Here is a 24,241-nt window from a genome sequence, read left to right as displayed (position 1 = left end):
ATCCAGTATCTTGGGAAAGATCATGACGGAAGATAATACAAAAAGGGAATTTACATATATATATATATATATGCCTGGGTCACTTTGCTGTACTGCATAAATTGGCACAACATTGTAACTCAACTATAATTAATTAAAAAAAAAGAAAATTTTCTCAGACTCATGTGGTAAGGAAAACTTGACTTCCCCAAAGCTGGCCCTTCTCCAGCTTTTTCATTCTTATCATCAGAGAAAACTGAACTCAAACTCCCATGAGTTGGATGCATGGCCCTAAGCACAATGAGGCCAGTTTCTTCTGTTTATGTTAAAAATTCATGTGATTTTTGTATTCTTCCCCACTAGACATTCAGGTTTATTATTATGGATACTGTAAATCCTGTATCAGATTACTTTGCTCGCCTTCAATGTTGACATGAAATTTATGGTTCCTCTTTAATAATGAGGTCAAAATAGATAGGTTACGACCTACGTCCTTGTCTTCATCTTCTAATTGCTGTACAATTTCTCTGGTTCTGATTTTATTTATAGCTTTCTATCTTATGGTGTATTTTCTCGTGAATTGCTTCAACTACCTTGTGGGAAAAAATGGATTATGAATAAGTAAATGCATTCATATAAACATGCACAAAAAGAGAATCGACAAGCTTGAAATGGTACTGTATGAGGACACAGGATGTACCCTTGTTTTCCTACAAATAGACGTCTTCCCTCCAACCTCAGCTGAATTGAACAATACATTGAATAAAAAGAAGGTGTTGAAAATTTTAATGAAAATAGCATCAAAAAAGTATAGCTAATATTCTTGTTATCCACAGAAAATCAAAAGTCCTAATTTGAAGAGAATACATTAATACTGATTTTAGAAGACAGATGTTGGAATCAGCCTCTGAAAGAGTGAGTCTATTTGCTTCCTTTTTAAAAAAAGAAAAACCAAAGGCAATAAAGAAAAATATTTTTAACAGAAGTGCTCATTATATTTTCAGCTTTATACATTGGGACGAAAGTGGTGCAGTAGCTATATCTTTATGACACCGATCCCAAACCAAGTTAGCTGGTCTGTTGGATACCTGAACACCCTTAGAAGCACCAAGAAGCTCCGAAATGCAGAATGAGGGCTCCAAATATAATGCCTGTTTGTCTACCTGTCTCTCCTTCTGAACAACATTCTCCATGAAGAACAGACCATGTCTGTATAATTTCCTGCTGTATTCCCAGGGCCTACCATGGTACTTCCCAGTAACTACCAGTGGGATGAATCATGACTATCGCTCCTCCTCCTGTGAGAGTAAGTTTGCTTTGTCCTAAAGGCCAAGCCATTGCTGGCCCCATTTCTTCTGCTCTCATCTCCTCTCCACCAATTAAATTCTGTATCATCCCTTCAGGCAAGAGTTCTTGAAATGGGATGGGGTCCAGAAGGCCTTTGAACCCACTAAAAAAATGTATGTGAAGATTTGTATGTTGGGTGCATGTTTGGACTAGAGTATCCATACCTTTCAGGGGCGTTTCAAAAGTACTTCTGACATTGAAGATGTCAAGGACAATTGATGTAAGGGATTAGTTGTGTAATCCATGCTCAATTAATGTGTGTATAGTCTTTTGGTTGAGATTTTATGCTTACCAGTCAGAAATAGCTGAGTCAGCTGTTTGATCTGGCCTAAGAATTTAATCCCTTTAAATTCTCTTAATATCTTCACCTGTGAAAGGGGAATAACAATATCTAACAGAATATTGTGAGGATTAAATGAGGTAAGAATGCCTGACCCATGGCAAGCAGTCAGTTACAGAGTCATTGTTTTTGTTAGAGTCAGTCAATTAAATGCTATTTCAGAGACATTTATCCCTTGCTTATCAGGACCGATTCTCATGGTAACAATTTGTGTTCTCCAAAATTAAAATAAAATATATCAAAAACTTTAAAAATATTATTCTCTTTTCATGCAGCAGCACCATGGAATGATTTTGGAATGTCATGCAGACAAATATAAAGAGAAAACAAGAGCAGAGATTCATCAGTGTTGTCCAGGGTCAGAGAGGAAGTCAAGGTGGCTGAGGGGAATCAGGACGTTGTTAGAACCTTTTCTAGTCTCTTCTTTCTTCCCTCCACCCTCATCTCAAGCACTCTACACACATGCACACACACCAACACACTTTCAGAAACATCAGTCTCCCGGGAGTTAATGTACATCTTTATGAATTCTTCTTTAAAATATAGTTCTGGGAGTTCCTGTTGTGGTTTGATGTAAGTGAATCTGACTAGTATCCAAGAGGATGAGGGTTCAATCCTGGCCTCACTCAGTGGGTTAAGGATGCAGCATTGCTGTGGAGCTTTGGTGTATGTTGCAGACGTAGCTTGGATCTGGCATTGCTGTAGCTGTGGTGTAGGCTGGCAGCTGTAGCTCTGATTCCACCCCTAGCCTAGGAACTTCCATATGCTGCACCTGCAAGCCCTAATAAAAAGCAAAATATGTATAGTTCTGGGTTGAGCCCCTAATTTAATTTTTGCACTGAATGTCATTAAAAGAAGAACACCAAAAATGTCAAGCTTGATATAACTTGTTCATTTTTTAAAAAAATTCTTTGAGTGACGACTTTCTTCCTAGCTCCATTGTGTCCAAGAATCATTTTTTAAAAGATTTTTGGCTTAATCAATAAAATCAACACCTGTTCATGTCTGTGAGGTTACCAACTGTCGTCTGTGTACTTGACTGATTGCTCAAATTGTGGTCCAAGTTCTTGTTTCCTTTAAAAATTTCCCATAATACTTGTGAGACAAAATCATGTAACATAAAAAGTCTTCAGTCTCTAGAAGAAGAATAAGGTAGAGTGGAGTGGAACTTCTAGATTTTTAAATGTGTGCTAATTTCTATTTAAAAGCAACATTGGAGATAAGGGATTTCCATTTGTGGCTCAGCAGGTTAAGAACCCAATATGGTGTCTGTAAGGGTACCGGTTCAATCTCTGGCCTCACTCAGTGGGTTAAGGATCCAGCTTTGTCACAAGCTGTGGCATAGGTTGCAGATGCATCTTGGATGCGGTATTTCTGTGGTGTAGGCCAGCAGCTGCAGCTCTGATTCACCCCCTAGCCTGGGAACTTCCATATGCTGCAGGTGTGGCCATAAGAAGAAAAAAAAGTATTAGAGATAGAGTAGTACAAAATTATACTTAGACTTACAATTTTGTGCTAAATGGACATGGGAGCCCATCTGTGTCAAACCCCTAGTATTTCAAAATAGAAGATTAAAATCCAGAGTTATGTGAGACTTGGCCAAAGTCACATTGCTGTTTTCCCTTCTCCCATCCATGGCTAGTGGCAGGATTATGCAATAGGCTCAAAAGTTGACTATGTAGCGCTTCATAATTAATAGAAATAAGCAGATTTGGTTTTGGTCCATCTTCTGGCCCTTAGGCCTCCATCACCGACTAGAGGACCCATCTTTTGCACCCTCTTATTTCCTGAGGGGTGTTATACTCACCTGATTGAGATAATATATTATCACCAAGCTGACGATCAATTAGCACAGCATTTTCAAAAGTGCCTGTCCCATGGACCATTCGCTGGTATCCTCTGGGGGAATATAGATGATGCTTGAATGAATTTTGAAAATGCTGTACTAAATAAATATATAATTATAACCTGCAAGATTAGTCTCAGAGCCTTTAATACGCTAATATGCATCACGTGTGTCTAGTAGTGGAGAAAATAGATCATATTTTCAGAGCTTATTCCACAAGAAACATTCTTGCATCTCTCTTGAAATCCCAGTATCTGAGAATGACTGAGGCTTAAGTTATTATCCTTCCAGAGATATTTGCATTTTCATAAGCGATTCTTTCTTTTTTTCTTTCTTTTTTGGCTACACCCACAGCATATGGAAGTTCCCAGGACAGAGATGGAATCCAAGATGCAACTGTAACCTACACCACAGCTGTGGCAATGCCAGATCCTTAACCCACTGCATTAGGCTGGATACCAAACCTGCACTGCCTCAGAGACAACGCAGCATCCTTAACCCATTGTGCACAGTAGGAACTCCTTATAAGGGATACTTATTCCTTTTTTTTTTTTTAAATTGAGCTCCTTGTTTCTGTACCTTAGGGTGTAAAATCTTAAGGCAGAGAAAAATGTCATTCATCTCTAAGTCACCATCACTTAATCCAGTACCATGCACAGTTCCTGGCATACAGAACAAATAGCACAAGATCCATTTATGAATATTAAATAAAAAAGATTTCAATCTCCATATGGCTTCCATTCTGGAGATGGAATCTGAGCCCTCAATGACAACCACAATTGTTACTCTTCATTTTTGGATCATCTATTCTACAGTTCCGGGGCAAGCGTTATTATGAAAAATCGATCGAGAAAATTATTCAGAACAATATTGTATTATCACATTCTTTCCCCTCCTTTGCTCACTACAGGAAAGCTAATGTTTACTAGCTTTTGTGAGGTAGAATCAGGGCGACAGATATAGAAAAACAGAGATGGAAAAGCAAACATGGAAAAAGTTCCATGAAAAAGGACTGAGAGTTAGAAGAGAACAATGGAGATGGAAGAAAAAAAAGTGTAGACCAGAAGCAGAAAAGTCTAGTGGCTGGGAGAGTTCTTGGTTTTTGGGGGGGCGGTGGACAAAGGAGAAAGATTTGGTCTAAGGAAGAGAAGCATCTGTCTATAGATGGATGATGAGGATGGTGTAGATGGGAAGGAGGATTTTGAAGATATTTTCTGTTTAACACAGACCCACACTCTTTTTTTTGGAGTACACTTTCTGCTTTGGAAGTTGCCGAAGGGCAAAATAAAACGTGGAGTTATTTTCGTATATATTTTTTATTCCCCTCTTGGACTTCCCTCTAGAGACTGGGCAATGGGAGACCTAATACTATTCAGGTTACACTGCCAAAAAGGATAGAGACACGAGAGAAAAAGAGGAACCAAGGAATTTTGTTTCTCATGAGAAGGGAGACATCTTCACTTGTGAAACAACTCTATACAGTTTTCATTATCCAGTCCCACTTTACAAATCCACAGTTGCATACAAAAACAGAAGAAGGTGGTTGTCTTAATTCAGGCTCCTATTTTAGTTGATTTTTATCAATATATGTACAAAATCAAGAAAGGTAATGGAAAGCTCTTTTACACTGTATTTCTATATGTCATAAGAATAGATGTGAAAGAAATTAGTGTCTAATAATTTCATAGTCACCATAAGAAACCTCAGCTGAGGACAGCTTTCTCTGGAACAAAAGATCTGGCACCACAGAGTATGTTTCGTAGCCCCCATGAAGGAATTTTATACGATTCGGAATCATCCTAGGTCAACCATAATTTTGATGGTGAACTTCTCATGACATCACTGTCCTTGGTCCAAAGATGGCCACCACATTTACCCAGGTACGTATGAGTTTGCAAAATGATGAGGTGACAGGAAAGACCTCCTGGTACTGGCAAAGTGGTACCTAGGGGACTCTGCCTACTTTTGGCTTGGGTTACCTAGAGCTAGGTTACCTGCTACCAAAAGCTTTTAGCCACCCCAGGAAACACGTCTGGCTTTAGTCTTTACTACTGAGTTAATTTGCTTAACGAAGTGTTAGTAACAGTTACTAGGCTCAGTAGAAAGGAGAGGAATAAGCTGGGAAGAATGTGGCACCAAGTTTAATTCAGATCCCCTAACTTTTGTTGAGCAACTATTATGTACCAAGAGATGTGGAAATGAACACAGATGAGTGTCCTGTCCTACAGAGATGTGAAAGAAATGAGAAGGGTAAAATGGGTTAGAAGAGAGAGACTAAGATGGGAAAAGGGAGAGATAAGGAGATGAGATAGAGGCAGAGAAAAGAATAAAGAGAAGCACACAGACTGGGCAGTAAGTTAAAGGCAGAGAACTGACAGAGGGAAAAGGAAGGAAATGATAAGAGACAAACAAGAGACAGAATGGTCATAAATGATCCAAGAAAAGCCAAGGCAAGGACAATGTGGAGTTCATATGGCTCTCTCTAGTTTTACATCTTCTAAAAATGTTAACTGACAGAAACGTGCCCCATTTTCCATGTTCCTGACTTGTATGAATAGAAAGTGGGAGAAAATTGTGCTTTTAGAGCAACAGGGTATGCAGACAGATTTAGTAAGTCAGTAAACTAAAACTAAAAGCTTATCACAGGTTTTGCTTTTGGAAATCTTTTCCAGGGGATAAAACCCCCCAATCTCCCCAAACTAGATTCTCAGTAAACACATAATAATAATAAAAAAGGGCAGTGAGTGTTTTCTTTCTTTTTCCTGCGGTTGACATGTGCTTTTCCCTTTCTGGGAAGGAAGTGTTTCTCTAGTACAAGTTGAGGCAATTCATCATATTCAGTAAAATCACCGTGGCTCTAAGTACTCATGACCATGTCTCCTTGAGAAAGGGAAGGGTGAAAATTGTAGTTTGGAGCAGATAAAACGGACTATTGTTTATATTTGCTGCATCTATTACTCAGTGGATTTTTTTTTTTTTCATTTGAAGGGAAAATGTTGGTGTCTTTTAAATACATGGTTGAGAGTGGAGCATATTCAAATGTTTGCTGAGCTAGAGAACCAGTGTCTAATCCCAGATCTCCCAGGCAGGTGTTACTTGAAGGCATCTCAATTGATAAAATACAGACAGGTGACACTTGGTCATCACCTGCGAGAGATGGAGATGGAGGTGCTGGGAAGTGCCACCAATCATGCTATTATAAGGTCTTAAGACTCTCTGGGGGTGAGAGCAAATTGGTGGGCCAAGATCTGTGGTCCCACTTCTTCCCACGGTGTTAGCATATCTGCAGATGAAGAGAACTGTGTCTTTTGCCCAGCTGTGCTCAGCACTAAAGCGTTCAACAGTAATAGCCATCGTGCTGGTGGGATGTGGTGCTGGGGGAATTCTGTGTGCTGGAAGCTGGAGGGAGGCCACCAATTCATTCCACATATATTATTTCTCCAGGAAACACAGCATAATTGAGGACAATTTTCCACCCTGAATTGCATCATTAGCTAACACAGGGAAAATGAAATGCTGTTAACTTTCCCTTTTCTTCTGCAAAGCTGATGAGCTGAAGAAAATAGAAATGAAAAGTTTAATGTAATTTTTTCCCAAGGATCTATGTTGAAAATCAGAATCAAAACACTTTTACACGGTAATAGAAATCCCACATTTTAATACATCGCCATGCACATAAGGAATCAAGTAATGTTGAATACAAAATAGTCAAATATACAAAATGATAAAGCAGATTTTTCAAGCCTGATAGAGATCATGCTCACAGATACAAGGGGGCAAAAATCTGTACAGTTGCATTTCTATCAATTTAAAAAGTCATGCCCCCCCAAAACTCTTTTTGAGGGCAACCCAAAACACAAGGAAACATTATAAGAAAATGTAAAGGAGACCCAAAGGGAATTGGCAAGTTGACAGCTGCTTAAGATATGGAAATTGGTATTTCAAAATCGTGGTGCCTAGTAATTCCTACGTTTAGAGAAAAAAGTTTCTAAACATGGTATGCCCTGGAAATGCAGGGCACTAAAATGAACATCCAACAGAAAAGGCACTCTTATTTTACCACATAACCGGCTTGTGTCCTCCTAAGTCTAGTCTTGGGAATTTTTCTAGGGTGCATAGAGGGGGAAAACCACAGTTGTGGGCAATGAATAAGGAAAATATTTAATTAACCACTCAGGGGACTAAGAGAATTCAGACTGCTGGTTTAACTACTCACTTAAGGATGCTATAAACATGTCTACGATCTACGTAGGCTTTTGTGTTACAAAATGTGCTTTTATAGCCATGTTTGTTAGTGTCTGCAAAACAGTGAACTAGGTTTTTTTTGTTTGTTTGTTTTGTTTTTTGTGCAGGATTTTTCCCCCTCTCATACTCAATTGAGAGCCCTGGTCTCACATGCAATTCACATTGTCTCATTTTTCTTCCTCTTTCTTTCCCAGCACAAAGACTAATACATGGCAGCTCATCAAGGAAGTTCGATGTGGCTCTCTGCTTCCTGTGACCCTCAATTTGTCAACTTCATGGGCTGTCTTCAACCCCGGGGATTGGCAATCTTCACCTGCACTGAGCTCCGCTCGGCTAGTGCTCTAAACCTTTGGGAGGTGATGTGGGGATGAATGGGCACCTTGACCATGAGCTTTGTAGACCAGTCGCCATATATTGGGTGTGCATTCAGAATGCTGATTGGTAACTTTCTTATTTTACTTTTCAAAATTCCAGAATGGAATCTCAGTAATAAGAGCTATGAAGGGAAGGCATAAACCAAAGAAAAGGGCTCACTGACAAAAGCCAATAGCCCAGCTCACCAGGATGAATACACAGATATGGGTGGTACAGCATAGCTTCTCCCCTTTGCTCATTTTGGCCTCCCAACAACCCTGTCTGCTAAGATGGAACAGGGAGCATCCCAAACAGATGAGCAGAGGCCCAGAGAGACAGGCAGTTTCCCCTTAGTTCAAGTTCGTATTCTCGAATTCAAAACGTCTTCCCCATATATGGAATGGAGGAGTAACGGGGACCTACTGTGCAGCACAGGGAAATCTGCTCAACACGCTGTAGTGACCTATATAGGAAAAGAATCTGAAAAGGAACAGACACGTGTATATAGGTAGCTGAGTCCCTTTGCTGTACACCTGAAACTAACGCAACATTGCAAATTCAACTATACTCCGATAAACATTTTCAAAGACCAAAGAAAGCCATCTTCTCATTTATCAGAGCAGTGCCAGTCTCTCCAGAGTCCTAAGAATAACTCAAGTATAGAAACCACAATGGATCAATATTTTCTTTTCTTGGGTACTTTTTACTGCTAATATGTAATTTTGTTACAATATTGATCTTTTCTAAAATTTTGTGTACAGCTATTTAATTTAGTACCTCATGATATTAAATAGTTGGATTAACTGGAACTACAGCAAGTATGATGTAACAAACAAGAGTTTCAGTGGAATTCGTTTCAAAACATTTGTGCTGGCTCGGCTTTTCAGCAGACTGGTTGCTTCTGTGCCAATCACGACTGAGGCTTAGAGGGCACAGTCAAGAACCTGGCATTGTTCAGCTCTCTGTAACGTGGAGGTTCACTGGCTAAACTGAGGGCTCCTCAAACATGGCCTTGTAAGGATAGCATTTTTCTACTGGTGAAAGAAAGGGAGGAGTGGAGAACTCACGCAGAGCCTCAGAGAGCCTTACGGTGCCCTTCCTGTAAGTTTAAGCAAGTGGAATCCCAACCACCTCCAATGGGGGCCAACACTCCCCGAAGAAGCTGCTGCTTCTAGAAAGAGAAGGGTGCTCTGAGGTGAGACCCGAACGACAATGAAAAAACAGATTCCAGAGTTCAAATAGGAATATCCCTTCCCTTGTTTCTCTTTAAAGTTTCTACCTATAAACAGGGGCCTTCTGATGTGAAAAAATACCTGGTTCTGTACTTCAGAACCTCTGCGGCTGGTACCAAAGGAAATGTTTTTGGTCTTCTCTTGATGCACGGAATGGGAACGTGGCATAGACATTGTCAAAAGTTGTGACAGAGTTAGTGTGTAGCCCCTGATGCAAACACATTAACATAGAGGATGCAGGTGAAAAAAAAATGCTGTGGATATATATCTAAAGAATTGGAATTGATTTAGGGATCACATAACCCAGAATCAAGGCAGTCCTTGATTCAAATCCCATTTTTGGAATTATGCTTGAATAGGGAGTCTGTTTAGACACTTCCAAAGGTATCTTCATGATATTTGTGCTGCTTGAGAGGGAGGCCAGGCTGACCTCTGGGGAGATGGGAGAAGTCCAACATCGGTTTTTGGAAGGGCACAGGAGCAATCACCAAGGCATTTAATAGCCAGTGATTTTTCTCCAAGGTTATGTCGCAAAGTCAATTCCCCCACCCCAAGAGAAGTCATGATCTAATGAGTACGAATCTCATTTTAGAACTTTTTTTAGAGTAAAGCATATGAATCCATTTTTATAGAAAATGGGGGGTTGGGTCGGGGATGGTAATTAGATACGATCACCGGAAACAGATCTGTGTGCTGTGGCACATGAATCTGGCTTAGGATTCCATGTGTAGTGGTTGTGTGCGTGCTGGTGTGGCAAGGCCATGGGAAGGCAGCCTGTTTATTTCCCTTGATCCAAATGACTGAAACTTAAAAGGCTATAAACAATGCAGAAGGCAACCAGCAGAGTCATCAGGGTCTTAAAGAGTTTAGGTGCTAGCATCTCTAAAGTTGGATTAATATAACCGTTGCCTTGTTTGCATCAGAGGGCTGTTTCTATTTCTGTGCTTCAGGCAAAAAGATCTGGGTCGAAGAGCCTTTCTAAGGCTTCTGTAAATGTTTGAGGTTTGGAAAACAACAACAACAAAACAAACAATGAAACGATGGAAACCCCAAACCACTGGCTTCAAAATGTAAAAAGGAATTGCATAATCAGAATTAATGTCTAAATAGCTGTAACACTTAATGTCAACCAGTCACCTGCAAAGCAATGCAAGTCACATGGCTACTTTGAAATTTTATTAGGTGTATGTTGTTGGTGCCTTCGAGCGCTTGATATAATTGGGAGCCTCTGAAGTAAGGATGCTTGGGGCTCTGAAAGGCTTTAAAATAGCCCAACGTGGCATGGGAAAGTCCAGATTTACAAAGCCTCTGCTACCCCTTTTCTGTTGTTCTGTGGACATTATGTCTCAGTCTGTGTTGCTGGGAAGGAGGTCTGAAACCAGCCCTTTCCTCCATGGCACTTCTCCTCTAGATTTGTCATGGGCAAATTGCACTCTAAATATGTTAGATCTCTGTGCTTGTCCTCCTTGCCCAGAATTTTCCCTGCAGGGCCAAGATAATGGCCAGAAGAAAGCCTGTACTGATACCATCCTCCTAGCCAACTTCCCAAATGAGAATCCCTAGAGAAAGCTTGATTTGGTTCCTTTTATTAAAGGGTGGCCAAACCTCCCTGTGCAACTGGCCAGTTTTTCAAGCTTTCCACAGGTGGTTAGCTTTCAAAAGAAGCCTCCTTGGAAGGTATATAGGTATTACGTATAACTGATTCACTTTGCTGTACACCTGAAACTAATGCAACTTTGTTAAGTCAATGAGACCCCCATAAAATTTATTTAAAAACATTTTTAAAAAATGAAGCCTTCTTGCCTCTTTACTAGAGGCAGAAGTCACCAGAGCAAAGTAATGGAAATGCAGCCCTCTCTGACCTTGAAGCTGTGCAGCGGAGCCAGGGATCACTCACATTGATAAAGCAGAATTCATAAGACAGTTCTCTGGCTACAGGATTAGATGCACATCTAAAGAAACAAAGGGACAGGACCCGCTAGTCTTTGAAACACAGTCCCCAGCTGTGCCCAAGCAGCTGCATCTCCCAGGCCGTCTGTCCTTCCTCGTGAGTCGCGGGTCTTGTTTTGATTACTGCAGTGACCGGCCACTCTCCAGACGATGAGAATTCCTGCCCAGTGTGGTCTGGGCACCAAGCTTTCACCCAGATCAAGCTCAACAAGGACTTATTAGTCAGAACTGGTAAGAAAGGGGACGACTATGTTTTTCTGTTTGGGTTCTTTGCGGAATACTTGAAATCTGCCCAAGGAACTATATTATGAAAAGAAAGAGATTAAGAGGAAAAAAAAACCACACCTCACAAAACAAAGCAAGAAAGTGAAGTGGAGAGGGTTGTGGAAGAGGTGAATAAAACTGCCTTTAAGGCATAAAGGAATTGATGTCATTTTCAAAGATTAGACTTTTAAAAAGAGACCATGGCAGCTTTAAGTCTAGTTGTCAAGTAACAAAATTACTTGAATGGAGAGGAAAACAGTACAAAGAATGAAGCCGCTGAAGCACTGAAAGAGGAGGTTTTGGCAAAATGAAAGTGCTAAGGGGGTCTTGAAAACTTTTCCTTTGTGAGACTTCCATTGTTCCGCGCCAAAATCGATTATGTGACATTTGCAGACAAAGAAAACATTTGCAAGGAACAAGGGGGTACGCCCATTAGAAGTTTTAATGCTTCCATTATATTCTCACGTAAGGTTGATGTCCCTTTTCCCCTTGAAGGTTAAAAACCAGGAAGGAGTCCCTCAGATCTAAGGACTATTAGCCACTGTCCGAGCAACTGAGAAGGGACTCCGGAGGGAACCCGGGGTTATTTCCCTGTATTCTGGAGGTAGAAGTCCACGGGGCGGTTACACACCTCACAGAGGCTGCGCAGAGACTTGAAGATGAGCCACGCCCACAAGAAAGCTGATAGGGTCTCTTGCCCCCCTAGGTAGGCTTAATCTACTGAAGGGATTTGCTTTTTACTGAGGCAGGACCACTGATGCTTTGCATATTTAAATTCAGCTCTGGAGCTGGAACAATTTATCCCCTGGGTACCCCTCAAGAGTCTGATAATTATTCATTTTGGCTCACTCCCAAGAGTGCCTTTCCTGAACAAGCATGTGTGTGTGTGTGGGGGGGGGGCAGCCTTTAAATAAAAGGTGCAGCCTGGGTTTAAGGAAAAGTTCAGCATCCACAGTTTACAGCCCTTAGTCGTCAAAATATTTATCCCCTACCTTCCTGTCTCCTGCTTCCCATTAAACAAAACTCACCACAGCCATCTCTGCACTTCTAGGAGGTAAAACGTCCTACATATATCTTGGGAAGAAGGTACAGCACAGCAGGAAGTAACCATGGGTAACTGTGGATCAATGCATAACAAAGAATCCCAAGGCTGTGAAGGAAATCATTTCTCTATTTTGCTGGTTTAGCTTGTAACTGCTCAGATTATAGGCCACCACGTTTCCAAAACTATGCCCCCAAATGATTTCAAACCGAGGTTGACAGTTTGGAAAACAGTAGTAGCTCACATGCAAATATGTGGTATGTGCCAGGAATTAAGGCATTTTTAGAGACACCATCGTCAATGGGGCTCTTTCATTGTTTCCATCTTTGCCTTCTCCCATCTCCATCTTCAGCCATCATCTTTTAATCATTGTCCAGCACATTTGTGACTCGAAAAAAGCTATAAAACTCTACTCATGTTCAGAACATATTTTGCAAATGCCAAAGTAAGGATGAACCACCATCATCATATCATGAACATCTGCCCCATAAAGCATGTCCAATTTTCTAAGGGTGTTAACAGTAGTTCTCAGAGCACTCCCAGCTAAACCAGTTCATTCCCAGCTACAATGTCTCAGCACCTGGCAGTAGTTCATTTGAATTCCTCAGGCCCAATTCTGTGTCCCCAGGACCAGTCATAGCATTGGGGCTTCCCAGAATCCAGTATCATGAGGAATGGCTCTACCTGTAAAAAGGATGGATAAGTGAGCAGGGTGGATATTAAAGGAAGCAACTGAACATTGCTTGGGGGAGCTCTTACCACCTAAATCTGGGCACTGGAAGGGTTGGCTATACATGAAGGGTGTGAATATATGGCCTGCCTCCTCTTTCTGTCCTGCCCACTTCCTCAGCAAGGGCACTGCCTGCAAAGTGTGAGCCTGTGCATTTGCACACAGGTTACACTGGTAGGAGAAAAACACTGTCTGAATTCAGTCTTCATTGTGGAAAAGGTGGGCTGGAGTTGGTGTTTGGGAGGAAGAGCTAACATAAAGGCAGGGGAGTCTACCTTGTATACTGTTGCTGCCCCTGCACAGTGCATGGCACATGGTAGGTGCTCAATAAACGCTCGCTGGATAAAGAAAGGAAGAAATGAAAGATTAGAAGGAGCTCTGTCATGGGAATTGAACCTCATGTGATGGACAGTGAGACTGAGGTGGCCAGCCAGGGTTTGGCCCCCTAATTTTGGATTTGTAAAGAATGATGGTCTGCTGGGGGCCTGATGGTCCTGACGCCAACCCACCCAAGGGCCAGATCTTGGCAGTGACCTGAGCTCCTCCGAGTTCCCTCTGGGAAGCCCCTTGTTTGGCACTGCAGCCTTCAGGCTTGTGGTGAGTCATCTCGCTGGGTGACTCACCCAATCACATTTGGAGCTCTCATTCCTTCCCTGTCACGTTTCCAAATCTCAGGCGGGGGCGTTTTCCAATGGGCTGTGCATTTCCTGATATCCCCAGGGGAGGCAAGATGTGGGGAGAACAGACAATGAGTGCGTGTCTGGCGACCCTTTAAAATGCCAAGCTTGCTTGTGCTGGCAGGTCCCAGGTTTGTTACATTCATTTAAAGAAATGTCCCCGATGCCTGCTGGTCCCAGGCTGGGACTGTGGGCCTTCAGAACACACTGTGCTGAGGCTGTGGTTCAGTCAACTTTACATTTTCAGGAAAAAAAAAAAAATGCTAAAGCATGATGTAGGATGCGTCTACAGGGACAATTTTCTAATACCTAAAGACAAGCAATAACTGAGTTGACCCGTTTCCTAGGACTGTGCTTTGTTGTAAAACATAGTAAAAAAAAAAAAAAAAAAATTAGTGGCATGTAGAACCCCAGAAAGAATTAAAAGGGACTAGTAGCTTCTCTACTGAGGAAGAAATCTAGTGTGGGACTGGAACCTCTTGCTTTTCCAGACATGCAGAGGGTCACTTGCTGCTTTTACTCTTCAGAGCTGTGATCGAACCTTGACCTAGAAAGTTTTCCAAAGTGTTAAAGTCAGACTGCCCAGGGAAACTGCAACTTAGCTGCCCTCACCATCTACCCAATATAGTCTATGATCAAAAGATGGCCACCCCCTTCCTTTTTTTGAATGAACGCGTCTACAGAATGAAAGAATATGTACATTGGCCAAAGAGAGGCCTCCTGTGTGTGAGTGTTTGCATGTGCACATGGCCAGTTGTGCCCAGGTTAAGAGGAAACAAGAGGTAAGACAGTACCACCTCCAGGCTCACCTCTCCTTCCCTTTGGTGCTCTAAGACATCCAGCTGTTCAGCCAAGGGTCAAGAGATTAAGTGTAACAGTATTATGGCCATATTTCACCATCTACCACAAACAGCCAGGGCTGTGCCAGGAGTGGAGTCTTGTCTTGGACAGTCTGAGCCAGAAATAGGACAAGATTTACAAAAAGAAAGAAGAAAAGACTCGGTTGTCTCACATGTATCGAACGTGTGGATTCGTTTCCGTGTAGTGTTGTCATGTAAAGTGCTTAAGAGTTGGACAAAATACCTTTAGACGCCGTAACTAACACAATCAAGACATGTTTACATTCCTACCAGGGCCTAATATTGTGAACACTTCCACTGAGACTGCAGAACTGCTGTAATTTTTTTTTTCTAACACATCATGCCATCTGCACACATAATAAAATAATCCAGTAGTTGCCATGCTAAAACAGGACTTCTAGTGAAGGGCACAGACAGCTCCCCGAGGGAGCTTGAGTTATGCACAGTGATGAAAACTGGAAGCTATTTTCCAGCTAATGGTCTGCCAATGACCACTTGGAACAAGTTGGCACTGTATATTATGCACCTCATTTAAAAATCCATAGCAAACTAAGACTTTCCAAAGCCCATGATCTTGACCGAATTTTTTTTTTTTTCCAGTTAATCCAGTTAATCTGTCAATGCTCCAAGGATATCTTCTGGCAGCATCAAGAGTTCGTCTTTCTGTGAGGAACAGGCCATGTTCATATCGACTGGCAGGACAGCAGCTTGGAAGGCTAACCATGTCTATGGAGAACCCTCGGTTGAGGCTGCAAGAGGAAAAAGAAGAAAACATGATAAGCTAGTTCCTTCTAGTTCCATATACTGATGTAGAGTTAATAATCCTATTCAAACAAACCTTAGCATCCTCAGGTCAAAGAGAAAGCTCTAGTGCAGGTAACAGTTATTCAACTCCAAGATGAACTTCTGGTGGCTTGGATTCTTGGATTTTTTTTTTTTTCTTCCCCCAGAGCATGGAAGATATCCATCTCAGGAAGAGGTGAAGTTGCATGATGCCTGGAACTGGCACGCAGCCCCATGACAAGGCTGTGGTTTGGGAAATTATTTCACACAGGATGGGGTTTCACGCATTTACTTGATCTGGAACAAGATCAGATTGGGGATGGTGTGGAAGCGTTTTTCTGGGGGCGGGGGGAGTTGAGTGGAGGGAGTTTCCTTCTTCATTAAGAAGCTTTCCTAGGACAAAACCTAGAAGGAAATACTGGAAGCAGTACAGGTGGAGGACCTGAGTTGGCTAGTTGAAGAGTCAGAATGGCTGAGCAGGTTGGCAACTAGTTAGACAAAGTCATTAAAATTTGACCAGATCGAACTGTTTGAATGGCAACCTTGTTTTTGACCTTGGGAATGCTGGAACAGATTTGTCTAATTTTTCCAACTTTTTTTATATAATGATTTTTATATATTTTTTTCATTATAGCTGCTTTACAGTGTTCTGTCAATTTTCTACTGTACCGTATGGTGACCCAGTTACACATACATGTATAGATTCTTTTTTCTCACATTATCATGCTCCATCATAAGTGACTAGATATAGTTCCCAGTGCTACACAGCAGGAACTCATTGTCCAACTTTTTAGTTTCTAATTTTCCTATGATTTTATCTCACCACTCCTGACAGATCTTTATAATTCACAGGTCTTCATTAATTAGTTAATAAAAGAGCACAGCTGACTGTTTTGCTCAGAAAAATATCAATATTAGTTTTATTTAATACATAAAACTAGTCAGCAATGGAGAGGAAGTAAGAGTTCTCAATGTTAAAAAAAAAAAAAAAGACTATCTAGGTTTTAAAACTGGCTTTTAAAAAGCATGAGAGGATGCATACTTTCTAGGCAAATGTTTCACTAAAACTTGGTATTTTGGGGGAGTTCCCATTGTGGCTCAGTGAAAACAAATCTGACTAATATCCATGAGGATTTGGGTTTGATCCCTGGCCTTGCTCAGTGGGTTAAGGATCTGGCGTTGCTGTGAGCTGTGATGTAGGTCGCAGACTCAACTCAGATCTGGTATTGCTGTGGCTGTGGCATAGGCTGGCAGCTGCAGCTCCAATCTGACCACTAGCCTGGGAACTTCCATATTCTGCAGGTGTGGCCCTAAGAAGCAAAAAAAAAAAATCCCCCCCCAAAAAAAACCCCAACAAAAAACACCCCCAAAACTTGGTATTTTTGAGACAATGTAAGAACAAAAGTAAGGTACTATTTAAGTGTATTCAATATAAAATAATATACACTACTAACAAGGTTTAATAAAAGTAGAATACTAACATTTTAATAAAAGTAGAATACTAACATATTAATAAAAGTAGAATACTAACATATTGCGGGATACTATTTAAGTGTATTCAATATAAAATAATATACACTACTAACAAGGTTTAATAAAAGTAGAATACTAACATATTGCAGGGCAAACTGGAAAAATAATGACAATTTATTTGAAAACTATTAAAAATTCACATTCATTGACCCAGTGCTCCCATTCTAGGACCATATCTGAAGGAAAGAGTCTTAAAAAAGCGAAAGAAGCTAAATGCACAAATATGCAACCTAGAGGTTATTTATAATAGTAGAAAAATTAGAAAATAACCAGTCTCCTATTGTTGAAAATTTAGGTTAAGTAAATTATGGTACATTAACATGATGGATGATTACATGGTCATTAAAGTAATAATTATAATGATTATGTAGCAACATGGTGAACAGCTATGATATACTGCAGCGTAAAACTTACACATACGTATAGAAAAGAAATGTGAGGGAAATGGTGTAGGCTTTAGGATTTTTATTATTGCTTTCATATTTTTTCTAAAAGAACAACAAAAATTAGGTTCATAAAAGTGCAACTTTGACCCAGGAGCTCTGACTAATAACTAAAGTATCCACAGTTATTTTCATTCCCTAATACTACTTAGAAAATAAATATTTATAAATTCATTACATGATAGCACACCAGTATTATTAAAGGGAATTAAAAACTGACACAGGTAAATATCTTTCATCCAAGCCAAACTGCAAGGGAGCAGGACAGCCGAAATAACAGATTTCTAGGAATCTGACACTGTATACCAGCACTGAGACTTGCTAAAATCAGCTCTGGAAAGTGTGTGACCTTGGAAAAGCATTATTAAGAATAACCTAAATGTAAAAAGTAAACTTCAGAAGTGAATCATGATAAGAAAGAGTAAATGCCAATTAATGACTCTCCTTTGGATCCTGAGTCAGGAGGTGATACCTAGGTTTATCACAGTCGCTATTTCTCCAAATAACCATGTCTTCCACATGGACCTCTAAGAGCTGATGCAAAGCAGACGTGCCTAATTTTAGCATATACCACAATCATGGACATAAGCTGAGTCCATGAGACTTTAAAGGTCTTTCACCTGTGGTACTCCAGAACAGTTCTTAGGATAGACAGAATTATCCCCATTTTGTGGATGAGAAAATTGAGGCCCGGGGCATTATTCATCCAAGGTCATACTGCTAGTGAGGGTCAAATCTGTACTCAGACTTAGCTGTGTCCCATTCTAGTGACAGGGACAAATATGTCAAGTATAAGCATTCAGAATATTTTCCATTCTCCTATCTTCCAGGTAGGATTCTGTGTACATCCACAAGCCCAGTCAGCACAGTGAAGGGCTCCACTGGGCAGGGAAGGAATCTGGTGGCTAAGTTAGTTCACATTAGAAAGATGGAGATATTAGAAGAGAGAGCTGCTCCTACAAGACCTGAAAATACACAGAAGTAGAGGCCACAGAGAGACAAACTTGGGGTGTGAGGAGTGATGTAGGAGATCCAGGGTGATGGCTGCCCTAGGAGAGAGACCTTGAGAAGTGGGATGGCCCAAGAGAAGAGTGTGGATGGCCTGATGCCACCTGGACCATCTTTCCATGGAATCAGTATTTACTACTCTTTGATGCTTTTGTAGTTAGTTGTGTTTCCTGTGAATGTGTCACCATGGTGAGCGGGCTTTAGGTGGGAGCAAGAGGTCCCTGTTTACTCAGGTTGTCTATGCAAGGGGTATGCCCAGTACAAAGCTTGAACCACTGGCTTTTATCACAGATGTGAAGTGATGGGTTCTGCCGTTATCACTTGGTTAGAGTTGTTTTTTTTTTTTTTACATGCAACAGGAATCATGGCTTTTACATACATGCCATCGGGTATGTAAAAGCTCTATGAAGTCAAAATATAAAAACAGCAATTTGTATTAGATGGCTCTGGCTCTTCATATTTTTGTTTTTGTGTTTTTAGAATTGCAATATAGTTGATTTACAATATTGTGCTAATTCTAGGTGTACTGTAGTGATTCATATTTTTTTGCGGATTCCATTCCATTCCACAGATTATTACAAAATACTAAGTCCCATTCTACATAGTAAATCCTTATTGCCTTTCTATTTTATGTATAGTAGTTTGTTAATCCTATATTTCTAATTTGTCCCTGCTTCTCTCCCCTTTGGAAACCATAAATTTGCTTCTCATGTCTGTGAATATGCTTGTTTTGTACATACATTCATTTGTGTTATTTCTTGGATTCCATATATAAGTGATATCACATGGTATTTGTCTTTGTCTTATTTCACTAATCATTATATTCTCTAGGTCCATCCATGTCTCTATAAATGGCAATATTTCATTCTTTCTGAAGCTGAGTAACATTCCACTGTGTGTGTGTGTGTGTGTGTGTGTGTGTGTGTGTGTGTGTGTGTGTGTGTATCTTTCTAAACCAACTGTCTGTTGATGGGCATTTGGGTGGCTTCCAAGTCTTGGATATTAAAATAGTGTTTCTATGAACACTGGAGCGCATGTATCTTTTTGAATTAGAGTTTTCATTTTTTCCCAGATATATACCCAGGAATGGGATTGCTGGATCATATGGTAACTCTATATGTTTTCTGAGGAATCTCCATACTGTTTTCTATGGTGGCTGCATCAATTTACACTCCCACCAATAGCATAGGAGGGTTTCTTTTTCTCCACACCCTCTCTAGCATTTATTATTTGTAGACTTTTATATGATAGCCATTCTGACCAACGTTAGGTGATATTTCATTGTGATTTTGATTTGTAATTTTTCAATAATTAGTGATGTTGAACATCTTTTCATGTTCCTGTGGGCCATCTGTATATCTTTGGAGAAATGTCTATTTGGTTTTTCTGCTAATTTTTTTTTTATTGAGTTATTTGTTGGTGTTGAGTTTTATGAACTGTTTATATATTTTGGAGTAAATCCTTGTCAGCTGCATCATTTGCAAATATTTTTTCCCATTCTATAGGTTGTCTTTTGGTTTTGTTTATGGTTTACTTTGCTGTGCAAAAGCTTTTAAGTTTGACTAGGTCCCATTTGTTTATTTCTCCTTTTATTTCTTTTGCTTTGGAAGACTAATATAAGAAAACACTGCCATAATTTAGGTCAAAGAACTTTTGCCTGTGTTCTCTTCTCAGAGTTTTCTGGTGTCATGTCTTATTTTTAGGTCTTTAACGTATTTTGAGTTTAATCTATTTTTACATATGGTGTAAGGGAATGTTCTAATTTCATTGCTTTACATGTAACTACCCAGCTTTCTCAACACCTCTTGTTTTTTTTTAATTTTTTAAATTGTTATTTCCCCAATACAATTTTTTTTTCCTACTGTACAGCATGGTGACCCAGTTAGGCATACATGTATACATTCTTTTTTCTCCCATTATCATGCTCCATCATAAGTGACTAGACATAGTTCTCAGTGCTACACAGTAGGCTCTCATTGCCAATCCATTCCAAAAGCAATAGTTTGCATCTATTAACCCCCAGAGACTGTCTTTTCTCCTTGTATTTTTGCCTCTTTTGTCAATATTAATTGACTGTAGGTGTAAGGGTTTATGTCTGGGCTGTCTATTCTGTCCCATTGGTCTATAAGTCTGTTTTTGAGCCAATACCATGTTGTTTGATTAATATAGCTTTGTAGTATAGTCTGAAGCCTGAAAGGGTTATACTTATAGCTTTGTTCTCTCCCCCCCACACCTCAGGATTTTTCTGGCAGTTCTGTTTTTTTTTTTTTTTTTTTTTGTGGTTCCATATAAATCTGAGGATTATTTGTTCTAGTTCTTTGAAAAAGTTCATGAGTTTTTTGATAAAGGTTGTATTAAATCTGGAGATTGCTTTGGGTAGTATGGCCATTTTAACAACATTAATTCTTCCATTCCAAGAGTATGGGATATCTTTCCACTACTTTGTACCATCTACGATTTCCTCCATCAATACTTTAGTTTTCACAGTATAGGTCTTTCACCTCCTTGGTTACATTTATTCCTAGGTATTTTATTCTTTTTGATATGATTTAAAATGGGATCTTTTTTTACTTTCTCCTTCTGGTATTTCGTTATGTGTTTATAGAAACATAAAAGATTTCTGTATATTAATCTCACATCCTGATACATTCCTGAAATCATTTATTAGTTCTAACAGGTGTGGCGACTTTAGGGTTCTTTACATACAGTATCAAGTCATCTGAAAATAGTGATTTTTCACCTCATGCCTTCTAATCTGGACAACTTTCATTTATTTTTCTGGTCTGATTGCTATGCCTAGGATTTCCAATACTATGTTAAACAGAAGTGGCAAGATTGGTCATCCTCTTCCTGCTGCTGAATTTAGCAGGAAGCTCTTCACCTTCCTACCACAGTAATTTGTCAGCTGTGGGTTTGTTATAAATGGTAGATGGCTCTGGATCTTTAAAGGGGGAAGGAAGAGTGTGGTACAGTTTCACCTGTCCATCCTAAGGGCTTCATATCCCAGACAACCTCTAGCTCCTCATATGTACTAAGTTATTTACAACTTTTGCTCAACCTTTCCTCCTGATTGGATGAATTCTTTTACACCCTCACACACTAGTGAACACCCATTACTCTGTTTTTCAAGACTGCTTCAAGTGTCACATTCTTTACGAAGCCTTCTCTCCCTCTAGAAACAGCTGACAACTTATCCTTGGATGCCAGCATGGCATCGTAAGTGTTTACCAGCAAACCCACCATTCTATTTTAATGTGTCCATCATCTCCTCCTAAATTTTTTGAAGGTGGTACCACGTCTTAACTGTCATGTATCTTCCTAATGCAAAGTGCAGTGCCAAGTATACAGAAAGTGCTTCTTAATAAATAGTTGTAAAATAATGAAGACAAGAATGATGTTGGAGAAGAAGAGTGTTTCCCCCCCTCTCCTTTTCAGGGCTTAATTCAGTACCTAATTTTACCTGAATTACTTGAATCTGCATATAGGGAGGGGGGTTGTTCCTATTTCTTTCTCTACATCTAAGGATTGTTCCAGGAATATGTACATCCCAGAACTGGCCACATATGGATTTGCAGCTAACCAACAGTAACAAGCCCTTTCTCAAATCTTTTTTCGATGGGTCCACATTACTAGTTTAGACATTCTGGAAACCAATCACCTGGTCAGTTCAATAGCTTCAGAGTCCAAGGTGAATAGGATGCATTAGAGCCCAGTGATTAAAGAGTGTGGGGTTCTGGAGTCAGGCAGATCTGGTTGATATCTAAGGCTCACCACTTCCAGCTGTATGATGTTAGAAACATGAATTTTTCCAAACATCAATGCCTTCACCTTTAACATGGTGATGATAATCCCCACCTCACTGGGTTGCTGTAATGATGAAATGGGCTCATACAAAAAGTACTTTGCATAGTATCTGGCAAATAGTCAATATTTGCTAAATGATGGCTATTATTTTTTATTAATATTATTGTCACAACGTTCTAAAATTCCCTAGAGAAACTAGAGATAGAAATAGGTCAATGCACTAATGCCACAGCTGGGGGCCAGGAAACAGAAATAACATGGCCCGAAGGGCAAGCCTTTGCACCCGCCAGTGACAGATAATACTCTTCTCGCCTGCCAAGGCCACAGTCGACACACGCTGGCTTCCACTCTCACCCAGATTAGTGCAGACGCCAACAGGCAGTCCTGTGATAGAGTTCACAGCAGACACTTCAAAGGCTAGGAGAAGCTGGCCTGGGAGGCAAAGGCCAGCTTGGCAGAGGATTCTAGAACAGATCTGGAATGGACTGTGTCCAGTGCCACCTGCCCCACTCCAGTCATAAGGGTGTATTTGGGAAAGAAGAAAAGAAAGGTGGGTTAAGAAAGCAAGTTCCTAAACTGCAATAGGAATGTGGGACACAAAACCAGTAGCTGTGTTTGTATAAAAGAACACTCATCACGAAGTTCCTGTTGTGGCTCAGCGGTAACAAACTTGACTAGGATCCATCAGGATGCAGGTTCGATCCCTGGCCTTGTTCAGTGGGATGGGGATCCGGTGTTGCCATGAGCTGTGGTGTAGGTCACAGATGCAGCTTGGATCTGGTGTTGCTGTGGCTGTGGTATAGGCCAGCAGCTGCAGCTCGGATTCAACCCCTAGCCTGGGAATATTCATATGCCTCGAGTGCAGCCCAAAAAAGCAAAGAAAAAAAAAAAGAATGCTCATCAAATGTGAACCCTATCTAAGTGCCTTAAATAAGAGGTCTGACCTAGAGAAAGTTGGTAAATTTCTATCTAACAATCTAAAACCTGTTCTATGTTTAGAGCAGTGGTTCTCAACTGGGTGCAACTGGGAACCCCCTCTGGCAATGTCAGGAGACATTTTTGGTTGTCACAGTTTAGGAGGTACTCTTGGCATCTAGTAGGTAGAGGCCAAGAACCCTGCTAAACATCCTGGAATGCATGGGACAGACCCTCACTTCAAAGAATTATCCAGCTCAAAATGTCAATAGCGCTGAGGCTGGTTTAAAGGATACAGGTCCTTGCTTATCTTCTATTGCTGGTTGTGAGCCAAATATATCATTCCCAGAATAGGCCAAGATAAAAACCAACTTAAGTGTGCCTCTTGTGTATACAAGAAACCAGGCTGATTTCAAACCTCACTCCCCTCTTCATCATTTGCTCATTTTATTTGATTTTATATTCAATGTAATCAAAACCTCTAATACTAAATCATTTCTAACTTTTAGAACCCTCAAAGGCATACCATTATCATCATCAAGATGGGAAGATTTAAACAGGTATGCTCAATTAATTAATTAGTATGTCCAAAAGAAGTTAGGAGATAAAAGAAGGACAAGGGAGGATTTATGTGGCAATAAAACTCGACTCTGCTAACCAGCCCTTTGGTGGAAGAAGTCACATGTGTTGTCAGTGCACTGTTTTCATTTCTGCTACTACCTGCGCCCTGATAGTTTGGAGGAGGGGGTTGCCTGCCTCCTGAGAATGCACTGAAGAAATCGATGCTAGCCCCGACTGCATGAAGATGGAGACCAGAAACCAGGTATCAGGATAGCAGAGGACTTGGGTTAAGAGCAATAAAAGAGACGACACATGCAAACTAGTCTGT

General features: G+C 40.4%; 1 protein-coding gene across 6 annotated transcripts in view; it reads right to left on the bottom strand.

Moving 5' to 3' along the window:
• Positions 1-7,153: 7,153 nt before the first annotated feature.
• SAMD12 (sterile alpha motif domain containing 12) overlaps positions 7,154-24,241 on the bottom strand; it is a 427,734-nt gene continuing 410,646 nt past the window's right edge. For all 6 annotated transcript variants that reach the window (XR_014843452.1, XR_014843451.1, XR_014843450.1 and 3 more), the window contains one exon: positions 7,154-15,615. Coding sequence is in view for 3 of the 6 variants with exons in the window: in XM_085021822.1 (XP_084877948.1) it covers positions 15,593-15,615 (23 nt within the window). In the remaining 3 variants the exon portion in view is untranslated. The remainder of the gene's footprint in view (positions 15,616-24,241) is intronic.

The sequence above is a fragment of the Sus scrofa genome, chromosome 4 (genome assembly GCF_054392235.1).
Source record: "Sus scrofa isolate SSC_HxYL_T2T_F1_AM1 chromosome 4, Sscrofa_HxYL_maternal_Yorkshire_Landrace_v2.0, whole genome shotgun sequence".
Classification (NCBI taxonomy): domain Eukaryota; kingdom Metazoa; phylum Chordata; class Mammalia; order Artiodactyla; family Suidae; genus Sus; species Sus scrofa.
Note: the sequence above shows the minus strand (reverse complement) of the source record. Positions and strands in the feature narration are given on the sequence as shown.